Below are 25,505 nucleotides of genomic sequence, written 5' to 3'. Positions count from 1 at the left end.
GCTAAGCTACATAAGAACATTAGATTTTCCTTTCCATCTGCCTCCAAAATATCTATCTTACTAAGTTGATTTTTAGCTGTCATTACGTCCCACATGGTGTAGAGTGGTAGGTCAGTCATCTAACGTGCATTGGTTCGAATCCCACCAAAAAGGAAATTTCTACATTAATACTCTTTTGGCTTTCAACGTTCTTACTGTATCCAAAAATAATAGGAAGCTGATGAGTTAGAGGCCATTGAGGCATAAAAGTCCATATAATTTGTGAAATATATAATACCATTAAACTGTAGAATGAGCTTGTTTTCACCTTCTCGGGATGGTCACTCTTTTTCCCAGTTCTTCATTGGCGATTTCCTGTCTTTCCATATTTATCAAGATCATCATCTGATGATTAAAAATCCAGTCATATATTAATGTTTTACCTGTAGGCTCTCAGTAGTTTCCCGCTCGGGACAGTGCCAAGTGTCACTTTGCTTAAAAGTGCGAAAGCCAATTGAAATCCACAGATAACTCATTCATTCATTTATGAATATGGATTTTCAGTATCCAGGAGATTTTAAATACTCGCAGTGTTTTAGTCAAGTTGACTCTCTTTATTTTTGTTATTCTCTGTACCTGAAAAGAACTGGTCTCTGCCTTTTACTTTGTGATTGTTCATTCTGCCACAGAAAAATAACGTCTTGGCTCTATCATTCTTAGTATTCATTATGCTCATTCAGTGATAAATAACAGATTTTTCATTATTCATCATACCTTATAATATTAGATAGTAAGTAATGGAATTTTTGTCATTGTTCATTCAGCAGTATGGAATGAAATAGTGAGTACTATAACTATTTACATCATTCTTTCTGCCACTTGAAAATGAAATAACAAAACATTTTGATTGTATGTTATACCATATGAAAAAAAAAGCTTTTAGAAGTATAACATTTTGATTTTCTATTTTGCCTCACAGTAACGAGCGCTAATGTAACCATTGTTTCCCCAGAATGGCTGTGGAGCTCCTCTCAAGTTCTGGATGAACGAAAACAAAGCCATCTGGTGCTCCGTCCTGGCTGCCGTAGGAGGCCTCCAGCTGATGTGCGTCGTCCTCTGCATCCACATCATCCACAAGCTCAAGGACAAGGTCGGCTACAAGAGGACCTCTTCCTCGAAGCGACGCCTCCACAATGAAAAAGGAGGCTACTCCCTATGAGCCGTCGACCATGATGACCTCATGTGGTAGCCTCAAAGGTCCTCCTCGCGTAGAGGCTGGTAGAAGGAACACCTTTGGGGAAGGGGTTGGAATTAGGGGGGAGGGGTTCTTGGGTTTGGGAACTCAAGAAGTCAACGCCCGATGACTTTTTTCCGGGCCATCTTTCGGAAGAAGGAGGGACCAGGAAGTTTGGCAAAGAGAGCTGACTGAAGAGCTTCTGGTGATCCGGAAAGTCATCGTGGGATAACTACTTGAGGGCCACTTTGGGGGAGATAATTAGGGTCTGCAGGAGATGACTCTGTTTATCATTAGGTTCAGGAGTCTTTCAGAGAAACCTTTGAAAGTCTTGCTCGAGCAAAGCCTAGCCGTGTCCTTTGTGAATAGGACTTGAATGTTTTCCAGGGCAAACTTTTAGAAATTTCTTGCGTAAAACTTCTCGATTAGCAATTTGGAAAATTAGTCCATCCTGGATAGGATTTAACATCCCTGCGAATGTGTTCCAACTGGAATTTTAGGTTTTATGTAGTAGTTCGAAATTAAATTTTTCTTGTCATATTTTGGAACGGTTTGATTTTGGATTCGAAAAACTTCTGGAATAGGACTTCGTAAAATCCTTTCTGAGAAGGTCTTCAGAAAAGTCCAAAGAGGGACTTCTGGAAATCTTTGATTTGGGTTCTGAAGACTTTTCGAGTAGGACTTTGTTCAGTCTTTTCTAAGGAAGTCTAGAAAGTGTGGAGTGGGTCTTTGAAAAGTCCTTCTGTCGGACTGACGAAGCCTCAGTGACGAACCAGAGTCGTCTCGTGTGATGACCTTTCTTAGTTTTCTGTCTTGAAAAGGGTCACTATTCGAAGAGGACGCCCTTCTTCGAATTGAACATGAGGTCATCATGTGGTAACTAAGTTCCTCCTCGAGTTGCAACTTGAGTTTTCACGTGGTGATCAGTGTTTTCGCGTGATGCCGACGTCACCCTTCAGGGTGACTGAAGTCCAGCGTGATAACCCGAATTCATTCTTACGCCATTCAAGCTGATTTTCAATCTGTATACTACTTAGGGGTCTGTATTTTCAAGTCTGTAGCGACGTTTTCTTTTCCAAAAGGTGTCCTTTTTTTTTTTTTAAGATCCATATTAGTCCCCGTCAGCTGAAATTTGCGTCGAGAACAAAAGTACGTTATATGTAATTTCCATTTAGTTGTGTATCAGAAAGTGTTTACTTGAATATAATTAAATTTGGCTTACGACACCTTCTGGCAAAAAGGAGTAAGACCTGGAGAAAACGTATAGAAATATGTAATGATAATTGTATAATTATAAGCCTATATATATATATATATATATATATATATATATAATATATATGTATGTATTGTATGATATGTGTGTTATGTTGTATGTATGTATGTATGTATGTATGTATATTGATTGTTGAGGTCATATTGTGTGGTGCCATTTTAATATCCAAAAGCAAATTCCTTGTGTACTCTGTCCTCTTCTTACGGGTGGTTATATCGAGAGAAATTTTTTTATATATTCTTTGGCTGAAATTATTCAGCAACGCAGTTATTATGTCGAAGATCTTCTAAACATTAATTATTGCAGAGTATAGTCCTAACTTTGAATATGTCGATTATGGTAGACGTTTAAATAATAATTTTGAATTTATAAGTACGTATCGAGTATCGAAGTGCCTTGGTATAGACAAAGTTAACACCGGACCGTTCAACAGTAAGAAAAAAATCTATACTTCTGTACCTTCAGAACAAGAATATTTCAGTGTTGACAATAGACATCTGTTTTAGCGATGGGACCCAAGCCAAGACTACAGTTGAAAAATTGAAGACGAAGAAGTATTCGCCAATAGCCGCCTCAAAATATTGGAATTCTGTCATCTCTTCATCTCGCCATTAGAATCATCGATTCTACAGTTTGCCTATTTTCAAGAACCAACGAAAATAGTCATGGTATAAGATCCTTTTTTTTAAGGGTACTAATGTTTAACATTACTTTGAAATGGTAGTACTAATATAATTCCAAGCGACGATGAGATCTGGTCCCAGGACGTTTGGTTAGAGTAAACTGGAATACATGAAGCCAATTCATAACAGCTGTGCTCATTCGCTTATCAGCGAGATTTTCTTTAACGAAAACGAAGAGGTCTAGTATACTTGCAGGAGATCAATGATACCCGTTGTTACCCTTTCGTTATACATGTAAGGTAAATATGATAAAGATTTTCAATTGAAATACCGATGAAAGAAGTGAAACTTTATCGGGTTAGGACTTAACTATGTAGATAACCGAGATGCATTGTCACACACAGGACATCTCAGTGGGTTCTGGTCAGACCAGTCTCCCCTAAGAAGCTGGACAGCTAAGGGTTACGAAATTAATGGGAATTATTGAGATTGAAAAAGAAACCCACAAAATCACTGTGTATAACGTGTTTACTTATAAGTATTCACATTTTATTTTACTCAACACTCTGAGTACTTTCAGGCCCTAAATACTTATAAGTAAACACGTAATACATAGTGATTTTGTGGTTTTCTTTTTCAATCTTCAGAAGAAAACTAAAGTTTTTGTTTGCTTAATGATTGAGAATTAAAAGTTTGTTACCAAGACACTCGATATGCAGAAACCAATAATTTTTTGTTTAATTAACCGATAATTCTCTCTCGACATAACCATTCTTAAAATAAATCTCCACGTAGAATTAGTCTTTGAGAATTGCCTTTTTGGGCAAAGGATGTCTTAGTAAACTTAATCAATGCTGTATATATATCTGTACATCCGCACTGTAAATCATGTAAGTAGTTTCTCTGTCTTGTTGTTTATTTTAAGCCGTTTCGGAACTGTTACTTGTTATTGTTGCTTCAATACTGCATTTTAGTTTTAAGGATAGTATTACATTTTTTATACTTGCCATCGATATGTGAAGTCACTTTTTTACTACATAATTATGCAGAGCACTGTATGGTTTCATTAACCTTTGTGAACCTTGGCATTATGTCCTTGATCTTTTTTATTTTTATAATCTAACACTTCTACACCTTCCAAGCACCATTTCTCTGAATGAATGTCTGGTATTCAGATTTGTACCCCACGCGCTGGCTACCGTAGGGGTGTAGTGCCGTTAGTTCACCTCACGTGGTACACCGTAGGCATTACTCGAGGTTCTTTGCAGCGTCCCTTTGTCCCCTAGCTGCAACCTCTTTCATTCCTTTTTCTGTACCTCCGTGGATATTCTTTCTTCCATCTGACTTTCCATCTTCTCTTAACAATTGATTCATAGTGCTACTGCTTTGAGGTTTTCCGCCTGTCACACTTTTTAAACCTCTCTGTCAATTTCCCTTTCAGCACTGAATGACCTCATAGGTACCAGCGCTTGGCCGTTGGCCTAAATTCTATAACCCAATCCAGTCCCAAGCACTGGGACCCGAAGGTCATTCAGCGATAATGTTTCTATGTCAGCCTTACTTACGCAACATTGCGTTCACTACTTTTAGTTGGCAAGCCAATTGTTAACCACTCATTTTAAAAATAACTTTTGTCCTTCACTTTAAGGCAGTCAGCTATAGTCATAAAATTACTAAGGCAGTCAGCTATAGTCATAAAATGACTAAGGCAGTCAGCTATAGTCATAAAATGACTAAGGCAGTCAGCTATAGTCATAAAATGACTAAGGCAGTCAGCTATAGTCATAAAATGACTATATGGCAGTCAGCTAGAGTCATAAAACATGACTAGGCAATATTCAGCTAGAGTCATAAAATGACTAAGGCAGTCAGCTATAGTCATAAAATGACTAAAGCTGTCAGCTATAGTCATAAAATTACTATGGCAGTCAGCTATAGTCATAAAATGACTAAGGCAGTCAGCTATAGTCATAAAATTGCTAAGGCAGTCAGCTATAGTCATAAAATTACTAAAGCAGTCAGCTATAGTTATAAAATGACTAAGGCAGTCAGCTATAGTCATAAAATTACTAAGGCAGTCAGCTATCGTCATAAAATTACTAAGGCAGTCAGCTATAGTCATAAAATGACTAAGACAGTCAGAATAGTCATAAAATGATAAGGCAGTTCAGCTTATAGTCATTAAAAAATGACTAAGGGCAGTAAGCTATAGTCATAAAAATGACTAAAGGGCAGTCAGCTATAGTCATAAAATGACTAAGGCAGGTCAGCTATAGTATAAAAAATTGCTAAGGCAGTCAGCTATATTCATAAAATTACTAAGACAGTCCGCTATAGTCATAACTGACTAAGGCAGTCAGCTAATAGTCATAAAATGACTAGGCAGTCAGCTATAGTCATAAAATACTAAGGCCATTCAGCTATAGTCTAAATGACTAAGGCAAGTCAGCTGATAGTCCTAAAATTGCCTAAGCAGTCAGCTATAGTCATAAAATTACTATGGCAGTCACTATAGTCATAAAACGACGAAGGCATGTCAGCTATCGTCCTACAATTTGCTAGGCAGTCAGCTATAGTCATAAAATTACTAGGCAGGCAGCTATTCTAAAATTACTAAGTCAGTCAGCTATATCATAGAATTACTAAGGCAGTCAGCTATAGTCATAAAAGTACTAAGGCAGTCAGCTATAGTCATAAAATGACTAAGGCAGTCAGCTATAGTCATAAAATGACTAAGGCAGTCAGCTATAGTCATAAAATTACTAAGGCAGTCAGCTATAGTCATAAAATTACCCATCTGCTTGGTTTGTTGAGGTAAAGTCTACGTTATTCCCTCACGGCCTCTTTACAAAGGCGGCATGCAAGTGTGGCAAGAGGTAAAACGAGGCCTGATGTGGAACTCGGGACTAGAGCAACCAACCAAGAAGGGAGCCGTGCCTAAGCCGAACATTTTTATACGAGTGAATATGAAAAGCTGTTAAGTTTTTTTTAGGAGAACGTATGAATCTGAATTCAAAGATTAGAAAGCCATCAGGCAAAAATTGAATATATGATTTAGTCCTAAGACCTAGCACTGGGACCTACGATGTCATTCAGCGCTGAAACGGAAATTGACAGTGAAACGTTTGACAGGTGCAACGAGAGGAAAACCTCACATTTGCACTCTGAATCATTTGTTAGAAAAGGGTGGAGAGTAAGATGAAAGAAAGAATATGAAAGGAGGTACAGTAAAAGAAACAAATAGGGTTGCAGCTAGGGGCTTAAGGCACGCTGGAAAGAACCTTGAGTAATGGCTACAGTACACAGCACGAGGTGCACTAACGACACTAACTCCCTACTGGGATTAGGCATAAAACCATATTAAGTCTGAGAAAGTATGAATTTGAATCGAACAATAGGAAGCCATTACGCATAAAATTTTTTTTTTTTTTTTACTTTTTTTAAACATTTAAGAAAGAAAACACTTTGAAGTGAAGGCATCGGTATCTGTAGTACATATACTTCGATGTAGCCTACTATGAGATTCAGGGCCTCTGTAACACGGTTTTTTGGACTTTGCTCCTTGTCAAAGCATCGGATGTAGCTGAAAGTTGACATATGTATATTTTACAACCACAAACAAATTTTGTCAGCATTATCAATAACCTAAACCGAATAGTTTTAATTTTTATATAGTAAAAATGATCTAGCCGACGCAATGGCCAATGATTACGAGCCAAGAGTCAAAAAACATTCAGTACGTAAGCAAGGTAAACCAACACCTTTTGACGAAATGTTGCCCCGCCCATCCACCAGACAGAAACTCCATCGGCTCTGAAACCCAAAGATTTTATGAATGGCGGAACGATACATAGATGTGGGTGGGGTATCAGTGCTAGCGTAGTAATACTACTGTAGCAGTAGTGCCGCAACAGTATAGCAGTAATATACATGAATTAAACGTTTAGGCCAACTGCTGGGATCCTCAAGGATCATTTAGCACTTCTTCAACTACTCGAGAAATTAGTTTTTATAGCCTGAAGTTAAATTTTCTAATCCAACAATGCCCATGATAGCCTTCAGTGTTATCCTGAATTATAAAGAGGCGAAAGTGGGTGAAGCCTCATGAAGTCATCATTCTAACGATAATTATTGGTGAAGGTTTAAAGCCAATATACGGTACCGGCTATTTTTTTTTTCAGTAAATATGTAGATCGCCAATAAATAAAAATTGCTTGACATTGGATATAGCAGTTATCAAATCAAGCTTGTCTACTATGTTTTTGAAAATTACCAACTATTCCCTACATCTTGTCGATCTGATTGTGACCTATAAAGTAGACTGTAATTTCTTAGGAAACCTATTTTGGGAGTTAGACTAATAATCGAAGTGTTTTTGTATTTATTAACATATTTTGTCGGTTTGTTTATTATGACAATTATCAGTGGAGAGGTTTCAGAGTTCATAAAGGTGTACTGCTTTGCTTGTATTTAAATTTGTATGTCATTGCTGCCAGAGGTTTAGCCTCGTTACGTATAGCCAATCATCCATCGAGAAAGAGGGAAGAAATGCTGTCATAAGTTACGTAACGAGTGCGTTCGAAACCTTTTCTCTGAGTAAGTTGGCCCGTCTTCAAAAAAAAGTCACTTTTACATTATAAGTACCAAATTTATTCAACCTACGTAATGCAGAATACAGTAAAAATCTATGTGTAGATATAATATGTATTCTGAATAAGCGTTATATTTATGAACTGCATAGATAAAAAGTTATTGCGAAAAAACAGTGTTACAGAGGCCCTGAATCTCATAGTAGTAGTTGCTTATTAAACTACCATGGCTCTTAAAAAATTTTCTTTTTCTTTAAAGTTGAGTTTCATATAAATTACGGCCAAAGGGTAAACACTGGGACCTATGAAGTCATTCGGCGCTGAAACGGAAATTGACAGAAACAGGCTTGAAAGGTGTAACAGGAGGAAAATCTCGTAGTTGCACTATGAATCAAGTGTTAGAAGAGGGTGGAAAGTCAGATGAATTAAGAGAATATGAACGGAGGTACAGTAAAAAGAACGAAAGTGGTTGCAGCTAGGGGCTGAAGGCACGCTGCAAAGAACCTTGAGTAATGCCAACAGTGCACAGCACGAGGTCCACTGACGGCACTACCCCACTACGGTGTTTTATTTTACACTGGTGCTGTAACGAAAATGGACATGAATATTTATGGAATGTTAAAAAAAAAAAAAAAAAAAAAAAAAAAAAAAAAAAAAAAAAAAAAAAAAAAAAAAAACAAGTCAAAATTGTACCATAGTAGCCATCGTAATCCAGCCCTTCATTAAGTCAGAATGATGCCAAGAGTAGTGTTTGCAATTTAACACTTCGTTGGGTCAAAATTTTGCCAGTGTAGCCACCGTAATGCACCAAAGTACAGAGAGTATACTTCATAATCTAACAGTCAATTTTAGCGAGTAATTTCGTAATCTAAGGCCCTTTCCATACGGTCGAGCTTTGGTTGACGAACTTTGTCCGATGTAACGTCAGAAGCGGAGAAACAACGGGTAAAGTCAGAACTGTTGCATTTTCTTCGTCACATCAAAAAGTTCATCGAGCAAAGCTTGACTGTAGACGGGCCTAAACACTTACAGGCCTGTCCACACGACCAGGCCTGATCGGCGGACCTCCCCTCCAACGGGCACACTTGATGGGCAAACCATCAAATTGCCCGATGGCTTTTGTAGCAAAATCACCATGGTGGTGCCAGATGGCTTTAGCTTTGACCCTGGCAGACGTACGTTAACCATATACAATACTTATTACGGAGCCATTCATTGCACCATATTCTCCTCCTCCTCTTCTTTTTCATCACACACAAAGCAATTATCATGCTACACAGTATCTTCTTTGCGGTAGGCACCATGTTTATCGTACCGCACTGAACACACACTACTGGCATCGTCGGGCACGCCCACCTCTCCATCGCCTCACCCATGTGGACAACATTCACGGAGAAGCCCGCCAGAATTTGCCCGTCAACCCCGGAGCACGCCGATCAGACCCGCTCGTGTGGACAGGCCTTAACAGGTCAAAACAGTGTTGCCATCGCAATCTTACACTTTACTTAAAAGATGAACATATTTTAAAAGTAAATATTTAAAAAATAAATCCCACCTCTTCCTATCTGCTTAAATTACACTTTCATCTTCCAAGGCTTTTATCTTATTAGACTTTTAAGTAGATCATTACATTCATGTATGTACGAAACAGCCGTTCAACTTAACCATTCGAATGGCTAACGTGCATTATTCTATTGTGCATTATTCTGGTATGATCTGCCGTTAGGAATATGACAAATTTCCATGTAGATACCAAAACACTGACAATTGTGATAAAATGTTAAAGTGTGCCATAAACTTTAACCGTTTTCTATATCTTACAAAAATTGTGGCATAACTATAGTTAAAAATATTTTCTCTTTACTGGTGAACGAAAGACTAGTAGGGCGAGTTTACAGTAGCTTCCCATAGATTAGAAGACTGTAATGTGCAAACGGTCGAAGTGTGGGAATGTATACAGCTGGCTTGCTGACTAGAAGAAATCTTGGTAAACGTACTACAACTATCGCGCCTCTCTGGTTAACTGCTAGTTTAGGATGTGCGAAATAGGCGCAGTATTTAGTACCAACCACTTTGCAATGAACGTTAACGCGTATGCAAAAGACTCTACACCATAAACCCACCAGACTAATATTTTATACCGATCTGAGTCCGGTGGGAACCAGACCGTGGTAGTTTCCAGCGTTACAGAAAATTCAGCAAAACTGTTCTTGATATTTATAAGTCGAGGAAACAATCCCTCACTTGCTCTTGGACCCATGGCATCGACAAGTAGGGTATTGAGTCAGGCATTTAGGCGAACAGAACTACTTTAGAAAAATTAAAATAATTACAAAGTTCTGTTTAGTCGATTAGGTGTAAATTGCGCTCGTATATTGGTGGACAATTGTGCATTTATTGTGACCAACTACTGCTGGTGTCTTCGTAAGTTTATTTATGCACGTTGTGCTAACATATTTAGACGGACTGTACAATTTTGAGCTTTATCTACAGTCAGGTCCCTCCGCGTAGTTTTATACCACTTAGTTTATTTTCTAGTACTAGGGTGTTGGGTTTAGTAGACTCCTTTTATAGCCGTATTTAAATTTAAGAGCATTTTTATATGCAACATTGTCAAAAGGAATCAATGTTTTCTACCACGTTACTTTTAGTCAAATCACTTCATGAATTCAATCTCGTGATAACCTTCCATCGAATAAGATTTTGGAACACTTACAATTCTGAAATTTGTTCAAAATAAAACTTCTAAATATCCAACTACTCTCTCTGCACAATCAGATAAAACAATGCTTGGAATGTTGCAAAACTACTTCCTAGCAACATTTCACGAATAATTTTTGGTGATTATGAAGCTGCTTAATTTATTTCACCGTTATAAAGGGATTAAGAAAACTAAAAAATTTCTTTTCCTTTGTATTGATATTACAGTGCACAGTAAAAATTTATTCCTATCTAAAAACACTCATCAGATGAGAAAGTACAAATAGATAAAAAAAGTCAAAAGCTCGTTCCACATTCCTTAGGTTAAAAATAAAATCTAGCATGAGATTTATAACTTTAGATTACCAGGCTGAACCCTCCACACTTCACTTAACTTTATTAGTAGTCCCTATAAAATCTAGTGATTTTTCATCATAAAACTTTAAAGGATTAAATGCCAACGACATTTAATCATTAAAACTTTAAAGGATTCAATGCCAACGCCAAAGTTGAGGCACAGAGATAAAATGTGGGAAATCTAATGCTGCCGCAGCAAATCAAGACTTTTCAACCTCATGAAACCATGTAGTACCAGCACAACTTACCAGGCCAGTATTAAAAGTGTGACCAAGCAAATACAATCCATCCAACCAGAAATTGAAGTCATTTCACTAATAGATCAATATTTCTGTTGCAGTTTTGAGTAAAATGCGGGATTAATCCACTCCTAAACGTAGATTTTTTTATATAGTATACTTTCGACGATGGCTGGTCAGGTCCTTAAAGCTTTGTTAACTAGTAATTTGTGACAGAGGAGAATAGGAAACCCATTCATATTCTGTAGGCAAACTATGCACTTTCCTTCAAGCAACCGGGCAATTGAAATTGGTTAAAGGGATGGGCTGCGTGTATTGGATTTCTGTATTGTATAACTACACACACTAAGCTTTCTTGAAAAGTTTGCAGTGGCTCCAATACAGTCCTTGCAAGAGTCAAAAAGTTAGCAAGTCAGTTTCAACAGAACAGATGGAAATTGCGCTTTTGGAGTCTCCATAGTAATAGATGAAGAAGTGCATATGCTGGCCAGTTAATGTAGGGGGCCGTTATTATGAATCTTTAACCAGAAGACCAGCTATCGATCAAGATATCCCTAGAAAGCTTCAACCACCAGACCAGCTATCGATAAAATTCCTAGAAAGCTTCAACCACCAGACCAGCTATCGATCAAGATATCCCTGGAAAGCTTCAACCACCAGACCAGCTATCGATCAAGATATCCCTGGAAAGCTTCAACCACCAGACCAGCTATCGATCAAGATATCCCTGGAAAGCTTCAACCACCAGACCAGCTATCGATCAAGATATCCCTGGAAAGCTTCAACCACCAGACCAGCTATCGATAAAATTCCTAGAAAGCTTCAACCACCAGACCAGCTATCGATAAAGCTATTCCTAGAAAGCTTCAACCACCAGCCCAGCTATCGATCAAGATATCCCTGGAAAGCTTCAACCACCAGACCAGCTATCGATCAAGGTATTCCATATAAAAGACAAAGGTTTGTATTATTGTAGGAATATCATTCGTCAAGAGGAACAGCTACAATATCAAACTATGGCTTTATCTGCTCACCAATTCTTCCCAGATACATTCTATACCTCTAGCGATATAACCCCCCTTGCTACTTTGTCTTTTTGAATTTTAAGAATCAATGCAATTCCAAAATATTTCTTCTTGCAATTCCTACATTAAATGACATTACACCTATACCTGCTGCTCTAATATCTAAACCTATGGCTTACTATGTATAGTAAACCTAAAGCTGCTGTTCCAATATAAAATAAACCTCACTGTGTTCAGCAAGAATTAAAACCATAAATTAGTCCTTACAGTAAGGATTAAAACCTTAAGTTCGTCAATCCTTAAGTTAGTCCTTACAGAAAGAAGTCGTGTGCACCTTTTAAAATACATTAAAACCTAAAAATTAAAAAAGAACCTTAACTTCTATAGTGCATAAACCTTATCTCTGCACTGCATCAAAAACATCAATCGTCTAAGTTTACCCCTTGGTCGAATAAGGCCATCAGCTCTTCTTCATACTCTTCTTTCTTATCAACTTTAATTTTCTCCTCCTCCGTCAAAGTCTGCCCGGTAGCCACTCTCCTTTCTAGTTTCTTTATGCCATGAAGTTTCTTTTCCAAAAACCTTTTCTGCTTGATCATATACTTTCTCTGTGCTGGCGCCACCTTCCTGGAAACCTGCCATTTCAAGAAATTAGGAGTCATTTCCACAGGTAAGATATCCCAAAACAGTAGAATTAGTAGAATAGTAGTGACTATAAAGTTTAATTATCAAGGCAATGCTAAACAAATTTTTACTTTTTCAAGAAAACTATTCAGTTATCAGTCTTAACAGTATCAAGAGACAACCACAGTATTGAACATAAGATTATTTGCTTAACTTGGAACATATCTTTCCAAGATGTAATAACACTTATTCAAACTAACCTCCTTGGGCCTTGCTCCACTTGTCACCGAAACTGCACTGCTTGCTGTATTAATGCCACTGGTACTCAATGCATGTACACCATAATCTGAGAGAATGCTGCTTGTTTCTTGTCCGGAAGCAGCAGCCGCTGGTGTAGAACTCCCAAATGACTGTGTTTGTGCAGTATAAAATGGATTATTACTTGGAAGATAAATCTTGAGGGGTTTTGATCCAGGAGAAAAACTAGAGCGTGAAAATAATGAAAAATCCGTGCTCGGCGCATTCATATCACCAGGTGATCTGACAAGTGTGCTGGGACTGTAGCTAGGATGCGTTATGAGAGAGTCACTTGCTCCTGCTCTTACAGGATTCCTGGTTTCTGCAAAAGATTAAGTTCGTTAAGTTTAGTTTTAATAAGTAATGAAATTTCATTAAATTTAATGACAGATTAATCTTACTGTAATTAGATTAAGACAGTTAAGAGAGACCACAAATTACCATGACCTAAACAGTCCAGACTCCTTAACACAGATCCAGTTACCTACAATTAATCAGGAACTAAACACTAATGCTAAAACTTTGTAGGAAAAGTGTTTAGCTTTCAAGTACAGTTATGTCTTGAAATGTGGATGATCACACTATAATAAAGTGCTTTACTACTAAATTTTTTTTTTTTAGTTCACCTTATTACTACAAGTTAGTGGTAATTTTTATCACAATGTTCGACATTAGCAACAACAGCCAAACCCACAAAATACATACTGAAAAATGTGCTATTTAAGATTCCAAGTACATTGTATTTAAATCTACCAAATTATATTACCAAGTCCCAAAGGAATATCAGCATACACATACCGTCTTCAAAATCCTCACCCTCAGCATAAGAGTACCTGGTGGAGAGAAAAGCCAATTAATCGTTTATGGAAACTGAGAAAATACCAAACTAATTAATGATTCTGAAAGCTGCTTACTACTGGGCAATTGTGCCATAGGATTCAGGAGCTCACATCACATTTCCTTTCCATATTCAATTAATATGATTAATTCAGCTTAGCTATAATCAACAAAAGCTACACATCCCCAATTGAAGAATCAAATTGCAGTATGGAAAGTAACATTCAGAATTTTTTAGTTTGAAAACTCACGAGCCACACTTTTACACTTAAAATTATAAACCTTAAAAATATTCAACTAAATTTTAATATTACTAAAACTATTTTCTAAACTACCTTCACACTGATGTTCATTCAAATTACATTGTTACTACCGCCAATTACTCTTGATTTAAGAATGCTGAATGCTTTCCAAAAGCACAGGGGTTCAAGTAGGATCATAGGATTCTAATATCTCATTCGACTTAAATATATAACTTCTACAGAAACTTACACGAGTTTTCTACCAGCTCATTATTCATTAACTGCTAACGATGCTAATAATAAACTGATAAACATGGGGTTACCCTAATAACAATTTTAGAAATACTAACTTGACTGAGCTGCATAACTATAAGCCTAGTACAAATTTCCAATAAGAGCCACTTATAGAAGAACATTTATAGTAGCTGCTAAAGGGGATTTGCTAAAAAATTAAATTTTGCACATAATTTATGCTTCAAATAGGGAGTATTCCCCACTTCAGGGTAAAATAGCTTTCCTAGATTTATAAACTAGATCCTTTAATATAGCACTTTCCTGGGTTGGTGCGCAAAATGGAAAGAACCCTTTAAAATTGGGTCATTCTAAGCCCTCATTCCACGGTAAAGTAGACTCTGGCAGTTGAAGTTTTATTAAGCTATTTTACTTACTGAACAAGAATTTAAAGTAATATTTATTTGGACGACTGAATTAATCCCCAGGGGCCAGTACTAAACACTGCTTAATACATTGGACGCCCTAATCCCTAGTGGATGTCGTATTCGCAGTCAAGTTCCTTGCAGGGTAATTCTAAAGAATAGTTCCGCGCGGACTGCAAGAAACGTAACCGCAGATACGACATCCACTAGGGATTGGGCAGTCCAATGTATTTCACAGTGATTAGTACTGGCCCCTGGGGGTTAATTACAGCCATCTGAATAAATATTACTTTAAATTCTTGTTCAGTATGTAAAATAACTTGGGGAAACGTCAACTGACAGTCTACTTCACCGCGGAATGAGGGCTTAGAATTACCTAAAATAGTTACAAAGTGGTGGTACTGACAAGTGGCTAAGTACTTTACGACTCCCTTGCCAATAGCCTTGCACTGGGAAAAAAAAATTTTATGTCTCAAGAGTTTCGGAAATGTATATCAGTAAGTAACTAACCACCCTGTGGCTGGGGTGTAAGAATACCACCACCGTAGGTCCTATGTGTCGTAAAAGGCAACTAAAAGGACAAGTGCTGCCTTGCAGTCGTACTTTAGTAAAAGGCTAGGCTCACCAAAAATAATTGGAAACTGCTGCCTTGCAGGTCAACTCTTTAGTCAAAGGCGAGGCCCACTGTCAATAACCGTGGTTGATGACAGCAAGGGCATGTGGTCAAAAACCCCTTTGCCAAATAATAAACCACGCCTGATGTTAAGGAAAGGAGCCCGATGTTGTAAGGAAAGAAACATGTAACAGACCCCTTAGCGTAGGGATAATGGTGAGCAAGAAGAGATCAGTAAGCAACTATATCATAGGGCAACTATATTGGGTCAACGTGTGTAACTAACCTGATAGTGGGTGACAAGACTCCAGCTGATCTGACTCTGGGAGATAAGGCTCCAGGTGACCAGATAGTGGGAGAAGCAGCTCCTCTGGGAGATAAGGCTCCAGGTGACCCGACAGTGGGAGAAAAGGCTTCTCTGGGAGATAAGGCTCCAGGTGACCCGACAGCGGGAGAAAAGGCTCCTCTGGGAGACAAGGCTCCAGGTGACCAGACAGCGGGAGAAAAGGCTCCTCTGGGAGACAAGGCTTCAGGTGACCCGACAGCGGGTGAAAAGGCTCCTCTGGGAGACAAGGCTCCAGGTGACCCAACAGTGGGAGAAAAGGCTCCTCTGGGAGACAAGGCTCCAGGTGACCCAACAGTGGGATTAAAGGCTCCTCTGGGAGACAAGGCTCCAGGTGACCCGACAATGGGATTAAAGGCTCCTCTGGGAGACAAGGCTCCAGGTGACCCGACAGTGGGATTAAAGGCTCCAGGTGACCCGACAGTGGGATTAAAGGCTCCAGGTGACCCGACAGTGGGATTAAAGGCTCCAGGCGAGACTACAGTGGGCGAAAAGGCTCCAGGCGAGACTACAGTGGGGGTAGAGGCTCCCGACGAGAAGACTGTTGGGGAAAAGGCTCCACGCGAGACGACGGGCGATCCGACTCTGGGAGAGGGGGCTTCGGCCGACCAAACTGTGGGCTCACTTCTGTTCTGCGAAGGTTCCTTACGAGAATCTTCTGCGGCTGCAGTCTCCAGTACCAGCTCTAGTGGATCTTTCCCTCCTTAAAATTAGGATAAATTAGTTAATTTTTTCTCCATTTATATGGCATGAAAACTCACATTCATACGTCACAGATTAATGATCTAGACGCAGTGGTTCCCAAACTGGGGGAAATTTCCCCGTGAAGGGAAATTTGAAGCTACCAGGGGGGAAATAATTACACTACCCACCAACTAAAAAAAAACCTCGCTAATTTAATTCTAAAGTAGATCAAACAAAAGTCCTTTTATTTGTTACTAACCTCTCTTTATGGCTATGCTGTTACTTGTTACTAACCCCTCTCTATGGCTATGCGGTTAGTAGTACTAAACCACCACCTTCAATGGCTAGCGGTTAGTCGTTCCTAACCCCCCTTCTATGGCTATGCGTTAGTAGTTAATAACCCCCCCTTCTTGCGGTTAGTAGTTAGCTAACCCCCCCTTTTCTATTGGCCTATGCGGATTAGTAGTTACTAACCCCCGCCCTTCTATGGCTAGCGGTTACTTGTTACTACCCCCCCTTCTTGGTTCTATGCGGTTAGTAGATTACTAACCCCCCCTTCTATGGCCTATGCCGGTTACTTGTTACCTAACCCCCCCCCCCTTCTATGGCTATGCGGTTAGTAGTTACTAACCCCCCCTTCTATGATGTCCCCCCCTTGCGGTTAACTTGGTTACTAACCCTGCCCTTCTTATGGCTTATGCAGTTTACTTTTAACCCCCCCTTACCCCCCATTCTTATTGGCTATGCGGTTGTTAGTTCCTGAACCCTTCCCCCTTCTAATGGCCCCCCCTTATGCGGTTAGTTAGTTCCTTAACCCCCCCCTCTATGGCTATGCGGTTAGTATTCTAACCCTCTCTATGGCTTATGCGGTTTTATTGTTCGTTAACCCCTAACCCCCCCCTTCTAAGTGGCTATGCCCGTTAGTTAGTTACTAAGCCCTCCCCCCCTTCTATGGCTATGCCGGTTAGTTAAGTTAACTACCCCCCCTCTCTATTGGCTATGCCGGTTCGTTAGTTTACTAACCCCCTACCTTCTAATGGGCTATGCGGTTACTTGTTTACTAACCCCTACCCTTCTATGGCTATGCCGGTTTACTTAGTTACTAACCCCCCCTTCTATGGCTATGCAGGTTAGTAGGTTACTAACCCCCACCTTTTCTATGGCTATTGCCGGTTAGTAGTTTACTAACCCCCCCCTTCTTATGGCTATGCGGTTAGTTAGTTACTAACTCCCCAACCCCCCCCTTCTTATAGGCTATGTGGTTAGTAGTTCACTAACCCCCCCTTCTTATGGCTTATGGCGGTTAGTAGTTACTAACCCCCCCCTTCTATGGCTATGCGGATTAGTAATTCACTAACCCCCCCTTCTTATGGCTATGCTGGTTAGTTAGTTACTCAACCCCCCGCCCTTCGATGGCTATGCGGTTTTAGTTTGTTACTAACCCCCTTCCCCCCTTCTTGGCTAGGCGGTTTAGTTTTAGTTACTACCCCCCTTCCCCTATGGCTATGGCGTTAGTTTGTTACTAACCCCCCCTTCTATGGCTATGCGGTTACTTGTTACTAACCCCCCCTTCTATGGCTATGCGGTTAGTAGTTACTAACCCCCCCTTCTATGGCTATGCGGTTTACCTTATGTTTACTAACCCCCCCTTCTATGGCTATGCGGTTACTTGTTACTAACCCCTCTCTATGGCTATGCTGGTTACTTGTTACTAACCCCCCCTTCTATGGCTATGCGGTTAGTAGTTACTAACCCCCCCTTCTATGGCTATGCGGTTAGTAGTTACTAACCCCCCCTTCTATGGCTATGCGGTTAGTAGTTACTAACCCCCCCTTCTAATGGCATGCTGGTTAGTAAGATTACTAACCCCCACCCCCCTTCTATTTGGCCATGGGTTAGGTTAGTTTTACTAAACCCCCCCCCTTCTATGGCTTATGCGGTTAGATTTGTTACCTGAACCCCCCTTCTATGGCTATGCGGTTAGTTGTTACTAACCCCCCCTTCTATGGCTATGCGGTTAGTTGTTACTAACCCCCCCTTCTATGGCTATGCGGTTAGTTGTTACTAACCCCCCCTTCTATGGCTATGCGGTTAGTTGTTACTAACCCCCCTTCTATGGCCATGCGGTTAGTTGTTACTAACCCCCCTTCTTATTGGACCATTGCTGGTTTATTTGTTTATTAATAACCCCCCTTCCTATGGCTATAGGCGGTTACTTGTTATCTAAACCGCCCCTTCTATGGCTATGCGGTTACTTGTTACTAACCGCCCCTTCTATGGCTATGCGGTTAGTAGTTACTAACCCCCCTTCTATGGCTATGCGGTTAGTTGTTAATAACTGCCCCTTCTATGGCTATGTGGTTAGTTGTTACTAACCGCCCCTTCTATGGCTATGCGGTTAGTTGTTACTAACCCCTCTCTATCCACTTTATATGTTTATCAGTAGATCAGTAAATTTGAAAAATAAATTAGTAAATAGTCATGTGTTTTAACTACTCTTTCCCTCATACACATGAAAGGGGAAGTCTAGACGGTTGAACTGACTGGGTGTAGGGGAAATCACAAAAAAAAGTTTGGGAACCACTGATCTAGAAATCTTCATTTTTTATCATTCCAGTTTATACAGAGGAAGCAAAAATCATTGAACTATAATCTTTAGTTATCATGAGTAACTGAACGTAAAAGTGTCCAATCTTCAGTAATCTAAGACTAATTCCATCTTCAGAAATCATTATAACTGAAATTCTAAATTTATTAATCCTTAGGATTCATGAGTAACTGAAAATGAATAACTTTAATCTTTAGGAATTAAGAGTTACTGAATTCAATCTTAGGAATCACGGGTAACAAGTACTACTTTTAAATCTTCAGGAATCATGAGTAAATGAATATTAAATATTCAATCTTCAGCAATCCGGAGTAACTGAATCAAGAGTACCTAAAATTCAAAATTTGTACACTGAGAAAATTCACGCTTTTTATCTTTAGAATCATAAGTAACTGAAAAATACCTTGAGAAATTTAACGCTTTTTATCTTTAGGAATCATAAGTAACTGAAAAATACCTTCAGGAATCACGAGTTAATGACGTAACTAAAAATTCTTAGTCATCAAAGATTAACAATTTTATCTTTAGAATCGTAAGTAACTGAAAAATACCTTCAGGAATCACGAGTTAAGGACGTAACTAAAAATTCTTAGTCATCAAGATTAAAAATTTTAACTTTAGGAATCATGAGTATAACTTCCACATTCAGGAATCATAAGTGAAATTAAACATTTTGAACTTAGGAATCATGAGTAACTGCAATTCAAATTTTCTAATCTTTAGGAATCATGAATAATTTTAAAAATTAAAGCTAGTAATCATGAGAAAAAAAATTTTTAATCTTCGTAATCACGAGTAACAAAATTAACATTTTAATCTTCAGGAATCATGAGTAATAAAATATTTTTATTCTTTAGTAGGAATCATGAGTAACAATTTTATCTTTAGGAATAAGTTACTTCCATATTCACGAATCATGAGTAACTGATTTTAAACATTTTACTCTATAGGGATCAGGAGTATGTAGGAATCATGGGGGATCATGAGTATAGGAAACATGAGTAACCAAAAACAATCTTAAGCAATCATGGTTAACTGAATACAATCATTAACAATCATAACCGAATACAATCTTTAGCAATCATGAGCAACCAACTTATTTAAATCTTTAGGGCTTATTAAGAGACATCAATCTTTAAAGAATCTTGTGCAAGCGAAATTCAGAAGTTTAAGTCCAAGTGAACCGCAGTTACTATGATTTCTAAAGATTAAACCTTTTAATTTTAGTTAATTTCTGAATTATTTTCTCAAGACTTGTCATAGCAATTTAAACCAATTGCTACTGCAAGAAGTCATTACTATTAAACCAAAGTTCACTTCAGCTTTAATTATTCGCACTAGTAAATACGTAGTATCTTATTCGTAGGTGGTCTTCTGAAGAATGTCTATTGGTCAATACTTTAGTCGTAATTTTTATGCTATTCTTTCAGCGTCACCTGTTAGACATTTATTCTTCGCGCTCTATCATTTACTGTTACCCGGACCCCCCCCCCCCAAAAACGCCCCCCCCCCCCAACCCCCTCCTCCCCAACACAGTCATTTGACAAGAAATCTGAAAAAAGGAGAAACTTACCAATTAAGCCTATATCAGTTTTTTTTTTATCTGGACACACTAGCAGGTGGGCTGCCATCTTTGATTTTTTAAAGTAGTGGGTACTATTGTATAAACATTTTTCGAGTTTTATGTGTGGGTGCTTCTGCCGAAAGGAAAATTTGGAAGTCATCAGAAAAAAATAAAAGTCACATAAAAGCTATTCGCAGGGCCAGTTTCAAGCCTATTTGACCCATTTGAAAAAATTGGTGCCCCGCCTCCTGGGTGCCCAGCGCCAGGATTACCGTCTGAAGCCTTTTCTGCATTCCAAGGAGTCGACCCTCCACCGAAAACATGGAATGAAGTATGAAGTAGTATATTCCTCAAATCACTATGGACACTAAACATAAAATTTTAATTTCGAAAATTTTTATATCAGAAAACAAATTGGTCCACATTTCTATAATTTTTTAATTGGGCCCAGCAATAAGTAGTACAGGAACAGCTATTAGTGGAACCTAAGTTTCCATGAATCACTGTCAACAACAACCTAGTACATAAATTTTCTTTGAAATAAATTCATAACTTATATTTCTCAAACTACACCACAGACTCATTGACCTGCTAAGATACTTCACAGCCTTAATCAAATTTTCCACTTTTGAGTTTCCTATTCATTTACCTCCAATCTAGTTATCTTTAGAAGGAAAGAATACCTAAACTGTTGAAATGTCGACGGACCAACTGTATATTGTTAATTTCGTCAAGTAAACTTAAGAAATTTTTCGCCAACGCTCAAGTCTGAAAAAAATAGGAAATGATGAATATAAAGTAAAGTGCCCTCCCTATGAAAAATTAAGCATTAACATTCTAAAGCCTTCTTACCCTGTCTTCTAAAAACTCCCCCATTTCTGCGGTAAGTTCTCAAAGTGACAGTTTGGTAATTAAAGCATGTAAATCAATTAAGTCATAAGATTAAAAACTTAATAGAAATTCAGGGGAATGGTAGTCTTAATATAAATTTTACCAAGAACCAAGCCTTCATGTGAAGGGACATAAGGACATAAGAAAAAAGTACAAACAGCAACAAAAAATTTATCCATTGCACAAGACCGAACACAATGAGTGTGTCGTCGTTTAAGGAATGACTACTCTAGAAGCCAGTTTGAATCCAACCCGTGGTAGATCCCTCACCCATCCACTGACGTAAGTAACCAGCCCTATTAGGCAAACTGAGCTTGTGTGTTATGACAAAGCAAAATATAATTTACGTTCCCCGAATAACACCTATTTAAATCTACAAACCCCTTTACAGTTTTATCTTCCAGCAAATTAGAAGACTTTACTACGGAAATACATTTAATCCCTTATCAAACTTTCGCATAATGCTAGTCTCAATTTTCCCTTACTGCACTATACTTTTTCCATCTGTCCACTCGCCTTGGTGTTTGCGTATGGTAACACTGCGTCCCGGGCTTAGATAGTTAAGTTGTGTAAGTTTTAGGCAAATAAAAGGGTATCTGGGTGTACATTTGCAACTGAAAAGTGTTTTTAATAGTTTACTGTATGCGAATTACACAGTTAATATTCGAAACAGGATATGATAATCGTTGAATGTAAGCTAAATGTAACTATCTAAAGCCCGGGACGCAGTGTTACCATACAAAAACACCACAGGCGGGTGGACAGATTGAAAAAAAAAACAGTATAGTCATAAGAAGGCGCTTCGCAATACCAAATATATACCCAGTGAATCACCAGATATAGAAAGAATAATTACCAGTGAAGAATACCTTGAATTTTAGACATTTCTGGCACCCAAAAATAACTATCAATAATTAGCATAAAAAAAAATTGTACGAAACCAAAACAGATTTGAAAGCTAACTGTCCTCTGAAAGCTTACTTACCTTCTCACATCGAACTACGTGAAGAGCAAACCTTGCAGGCTGTACACGATGCGACTTGTTGAAAGGGCATGTCATCATTTCTTCGTTCTGCCTGTACCTTTCGCCCTCAGCTTCATTAAAATTCATGATTCCTGTTCGAAAATTAATTCTTTAGCCATCAAATCTTAAAATGGATAGAGGCACGGGGATTTAAGGGGATAGCTAATATAAGACTAAGAACATTTTAATATCCATATAAAGTACCTGAAAAATTATAGGTGGCATCAACCGTGCTATTTATATAAACTTATAGGAGCGCATTTAGCAATTATATAATAACACTTTAGACTGCAATAATTACCTAAGGATGAAACAGTTGCAAAATGAGATGGCAAAATACCAGGACTGCCTAGGTCGAAAACAGCAAGAGACAGCAGTTTGTTAACTCTAGGGGTTTGACTAAAAAAATCTCGAACTAGTGGAATTCAGAGAATTCACGACGTTACTTAAACCAAACCTTAGGAACTGCTCGAGTAATATAGCTAAGAATGAAAGATTACTGTTACTAAGTCTACCTCATGTCCACCTCTCATGTTAAAATTGTTAATTTAGCTCATAAGAGCAGTCTATATGATTCAGATATTATGGTACTTTAATAGGATACATAACTGCAGAAGCTGTTGCAAGATATCGGTAAAATTAGTTAACTATATAATATACCTGCTGCAGGTGGGACTCTCCACGTTATGAAATACAAATGAAAGTCTAAGCTTTATTAAAATTGTTACCTACGGCATACGACCATGAATACAGTGTTCATATCTTATAACTTTTAAGGTCGACCTAGAATTTGAATTTTACGAGGTCACTCATGATCATTCTAATGTAATGGGTAGTCTTTGTACCAGAATTAACTACAGAATTATAGTGATTCTAGGCAACATCGGGAAAACGACCCACAGGTCCGATCGACGGACCCATACGAGCAATCTCCCGACGGACATACATTTTAGGCAATAACTCCCGACGGACCCATACATTCTAGGCAATAACTCCCGACGGACCCATACATTCTAGGCAATAACTCCCGACGGACCCATACATTCTAGGCAATAACTCCCGACGGACCCATACATTCTAGGCAACAACTCCCGACGGACCCATACATTCTAGGCAACAACTCCCGACGGACCCATACATTCAGCCATAACTCCCGACGGACCCGGGTTACTCTAGCAATAACTCCCGGAAACGGACAACCCCATACATTCTAGGCAATAACTCCCGACGGACCCATACATTCTAGGCAACAACTCCGACGGACGAGAATACGAAAGTCACTAAGGATTGGGGCTTCCAATGTATTTCGCCGTGTTTAGTACTAGCCCCTTGGGGTTTATTACAGTCGACCCCCCAGAAACAAAAATTCTTCACAAACAACCCAAATACTACATGAAACTAATTTTCAAAGAAATGCCCGACGAGTAGTTACCTATGTCTACCGAATTATCTTAGGGTTGGTTTTCACCTTTAAAGATTAAGCTTCATATTTTAACATTTAGTCCAAGAAAGTTATGGTTGTTTGGAAACTTCACTCTTTCGACTAATACAGACCTTCATAACAAAAATAAACCTAAATCAGTAAACACACATGAGAAAGGCAAGCAAGGCAAGGTGCTGACAATACATTCATTCTGTATCACTGAATCAAATCAAATGCTCACCATTAATCTGCATAATTTGCTTCATTATCTAACAGAGGACGAGACATCAAACAAGCACTACATCTCCCAAACCACAACCTCGATACCGCTTAGTACTAGAAAAGTAGGCGTAGGTACCCTGATTATTGCTGCACCGGGCCTGGACTTATATCACACTTACCGACATTTATACCATATATTACTGGTAATTATTTCAGCGTGAATCAAGTTTATTGAAACCATCTCAACTAAAGTCATGCACAGAGGACTTAAATGTCAATAGTCTCCCATACTTCTACTTTTATACTCTCTACTTTTCATTTTCCTGCTAGGTGTAACTGCAACAAACAGTGACAATTTAGATCGAAGGGTATTTATAATTTCAAATAACCTCGGAGTACAAAGTTACCGAAGACACCCCGGGCCGTAATCAAGACTTTAATCTAATAGAAATCGACTACTTCATGATTCTCGTTTTCCTACGATTACTAGCCAGTGCTGCACCAAGGCTACATTGGGCACAAGGGGTTGGAGGAGGGGACGTGTAGAAAGTGAAAGGGACTAAGGGAGAGGAATGCGATATCCATAAGGCTCTTCTTAATATCCAGGCACTAACGCTTGTTCTGGGATATTGAATGCAAATACTAAGAAAATAAACTGAACAAAAATCTTTATCACAGTGCGCATTCCATAACGAATATATAAACACCAAGTTACAGATCCCTAACGCTCCAGTTCCCTAGTTAACAAACTAAACCTAAAACACGCAGCAATACATAAACTAATCAAGTAAAACATACCAAAACTCACCTATTTTTTGATGCAGTGCAGATTTTTTAAATTAAAAACACTCAACCCGAGGGTTTTCGTCCTTTTAAAAACGCGGCAGCACTCGACTGTTCCGTCAAATGCCTGTCACCCCGAAAGAGTACATTCCCGAACTCAGGAAACCAGTGTTACCAAATAAATCAGCGGTCGAGTTTAAAACGAAAACTACTAGAACAGAATAGACCGAATATAACGTTTACTTGCTTCAATAAATAACATCGAAAGCAAATTTCGCATATACCCATGGGGACATTTCTCATCGTTAACTACACAGACGAGCAAGCAACCGCACATCTGCTTTCGCAATTAAATGCGCCTATTGAGGTTTTCTTTAATTCTGCAATATTTGGATTCAGTAGTAGTTTCCGATATCATAACAAAAGCTCTGACTGTAGCGATGTTATAGTATATCCTGTGACCTGACCGTATAAAAGGTGTCTTCATAAAATGAGGTCATGACAGGCGAGGCAGACGGATATTTTAACTAGTGGGTCTTAAGATATAAATGTTATTTGAGAATAAATTAAGATTTTTTTCCAAGATATTTTGCAGTTTGCTTTTTTGTCGGTAATGATCTACCAGGTAAAACATATGGAACATGTAAACGTATAAGTATTTTAATTGGCTCG

At 38.6% G+C, this 25,505-nt stretch overlaps 2 protein-coding genes across 4 annotated transcripts in view; one reads left to right on the top strand and one right to left on the bottom strand.

The window, feature by feature from the left end:
* Window positions 1-2,541, top strand: part of LOC135195831 (CD82 antigen-like) — an 89,474-nt gene extending 86,933 nt beyond the window's left edge. The window contains exon 7 of the mRNA XM_064222340.1: window positions 992-2,541. Within this exon, the coding sequence (XP_064078410.1) occupies window positions 992-1,198 (207 nt within the window). The 3' untranslated portion in view covers window positions 1,199-2,541. The remainder of the gene's footprint in view (window positions 1-991) is intronic.
* A 9,412-nt stretch (window positions 2,542-11,953) lies between these two features.
* Window positions 11,954-25,014, bottom strand: LOC135195829 (glutamine-rich protein 2-like). Of its 3 annotated transcripts, none has more exons than XM_064222334.1 (7): window positions 24,859-25,014; window positions 22,367-22,497; window positions 20,500-20,623; window positions 15,578-16,337; window positions 13,742-13,776; window positions 12,907-13,265; window positions 11,954-12,657 (listed from the first exon to the last, which is right to left on the bottom strand). In XM_064222334.1, exons 2-7 carry the CDS (start codon window positions 22,490-22,492, stop codon window positions 12,445-12,447), a joined length of 1,617 nt encoding a protein of 538 aa, XP_064078404.1. In that variant the 5' UTR covers window positions 22,493-22,497; window positions 24,859-25,014; the 3' UTR covers window positions 11,954-12,444. The 3 variants fall into 3 exon arrangements, with proteins under 3 accessions (XP_064078404.1, XP_064078405.1, XP_064078406.1); XM_064222335.1 differs by lacking the exon at window positions 24,859-25,014 and adding an exon at window positions 21,140-21,258 and having other exon boundaries at window positions 22,367-22,502; XM_064222336.1 differs by lacking the exon at window positions 24,859-25,014 and adding an exon at window positions 21,174-21,258 and having other exon boundaries at window positions 22,367-22,502.
* Between the last annotated feature and the right edge of the window lie 491 nt (window positions 25,015-25,505).

Source organism: Macrobrachium nipponense, chromosome 16, assembly GCF_015104395.2.
Source record: "Macrobrachium nipponense isolate FS-2020 chromosome 16, ASM1510439v2, whole genome shotgun sequence".
Classification (NCBI taxonomy): domain Eukaryota; kingdom Metazoa; phylum Arthropoda; class Malacostraca; order Decapoda; family Palaemonidae; genus Macrobrachium; species Macrobrachium nipponense.
Note: the sequence above shows the minus strand (reverse complement) of the source record. Positions and strands in the feature narration are given on the sequence as shown.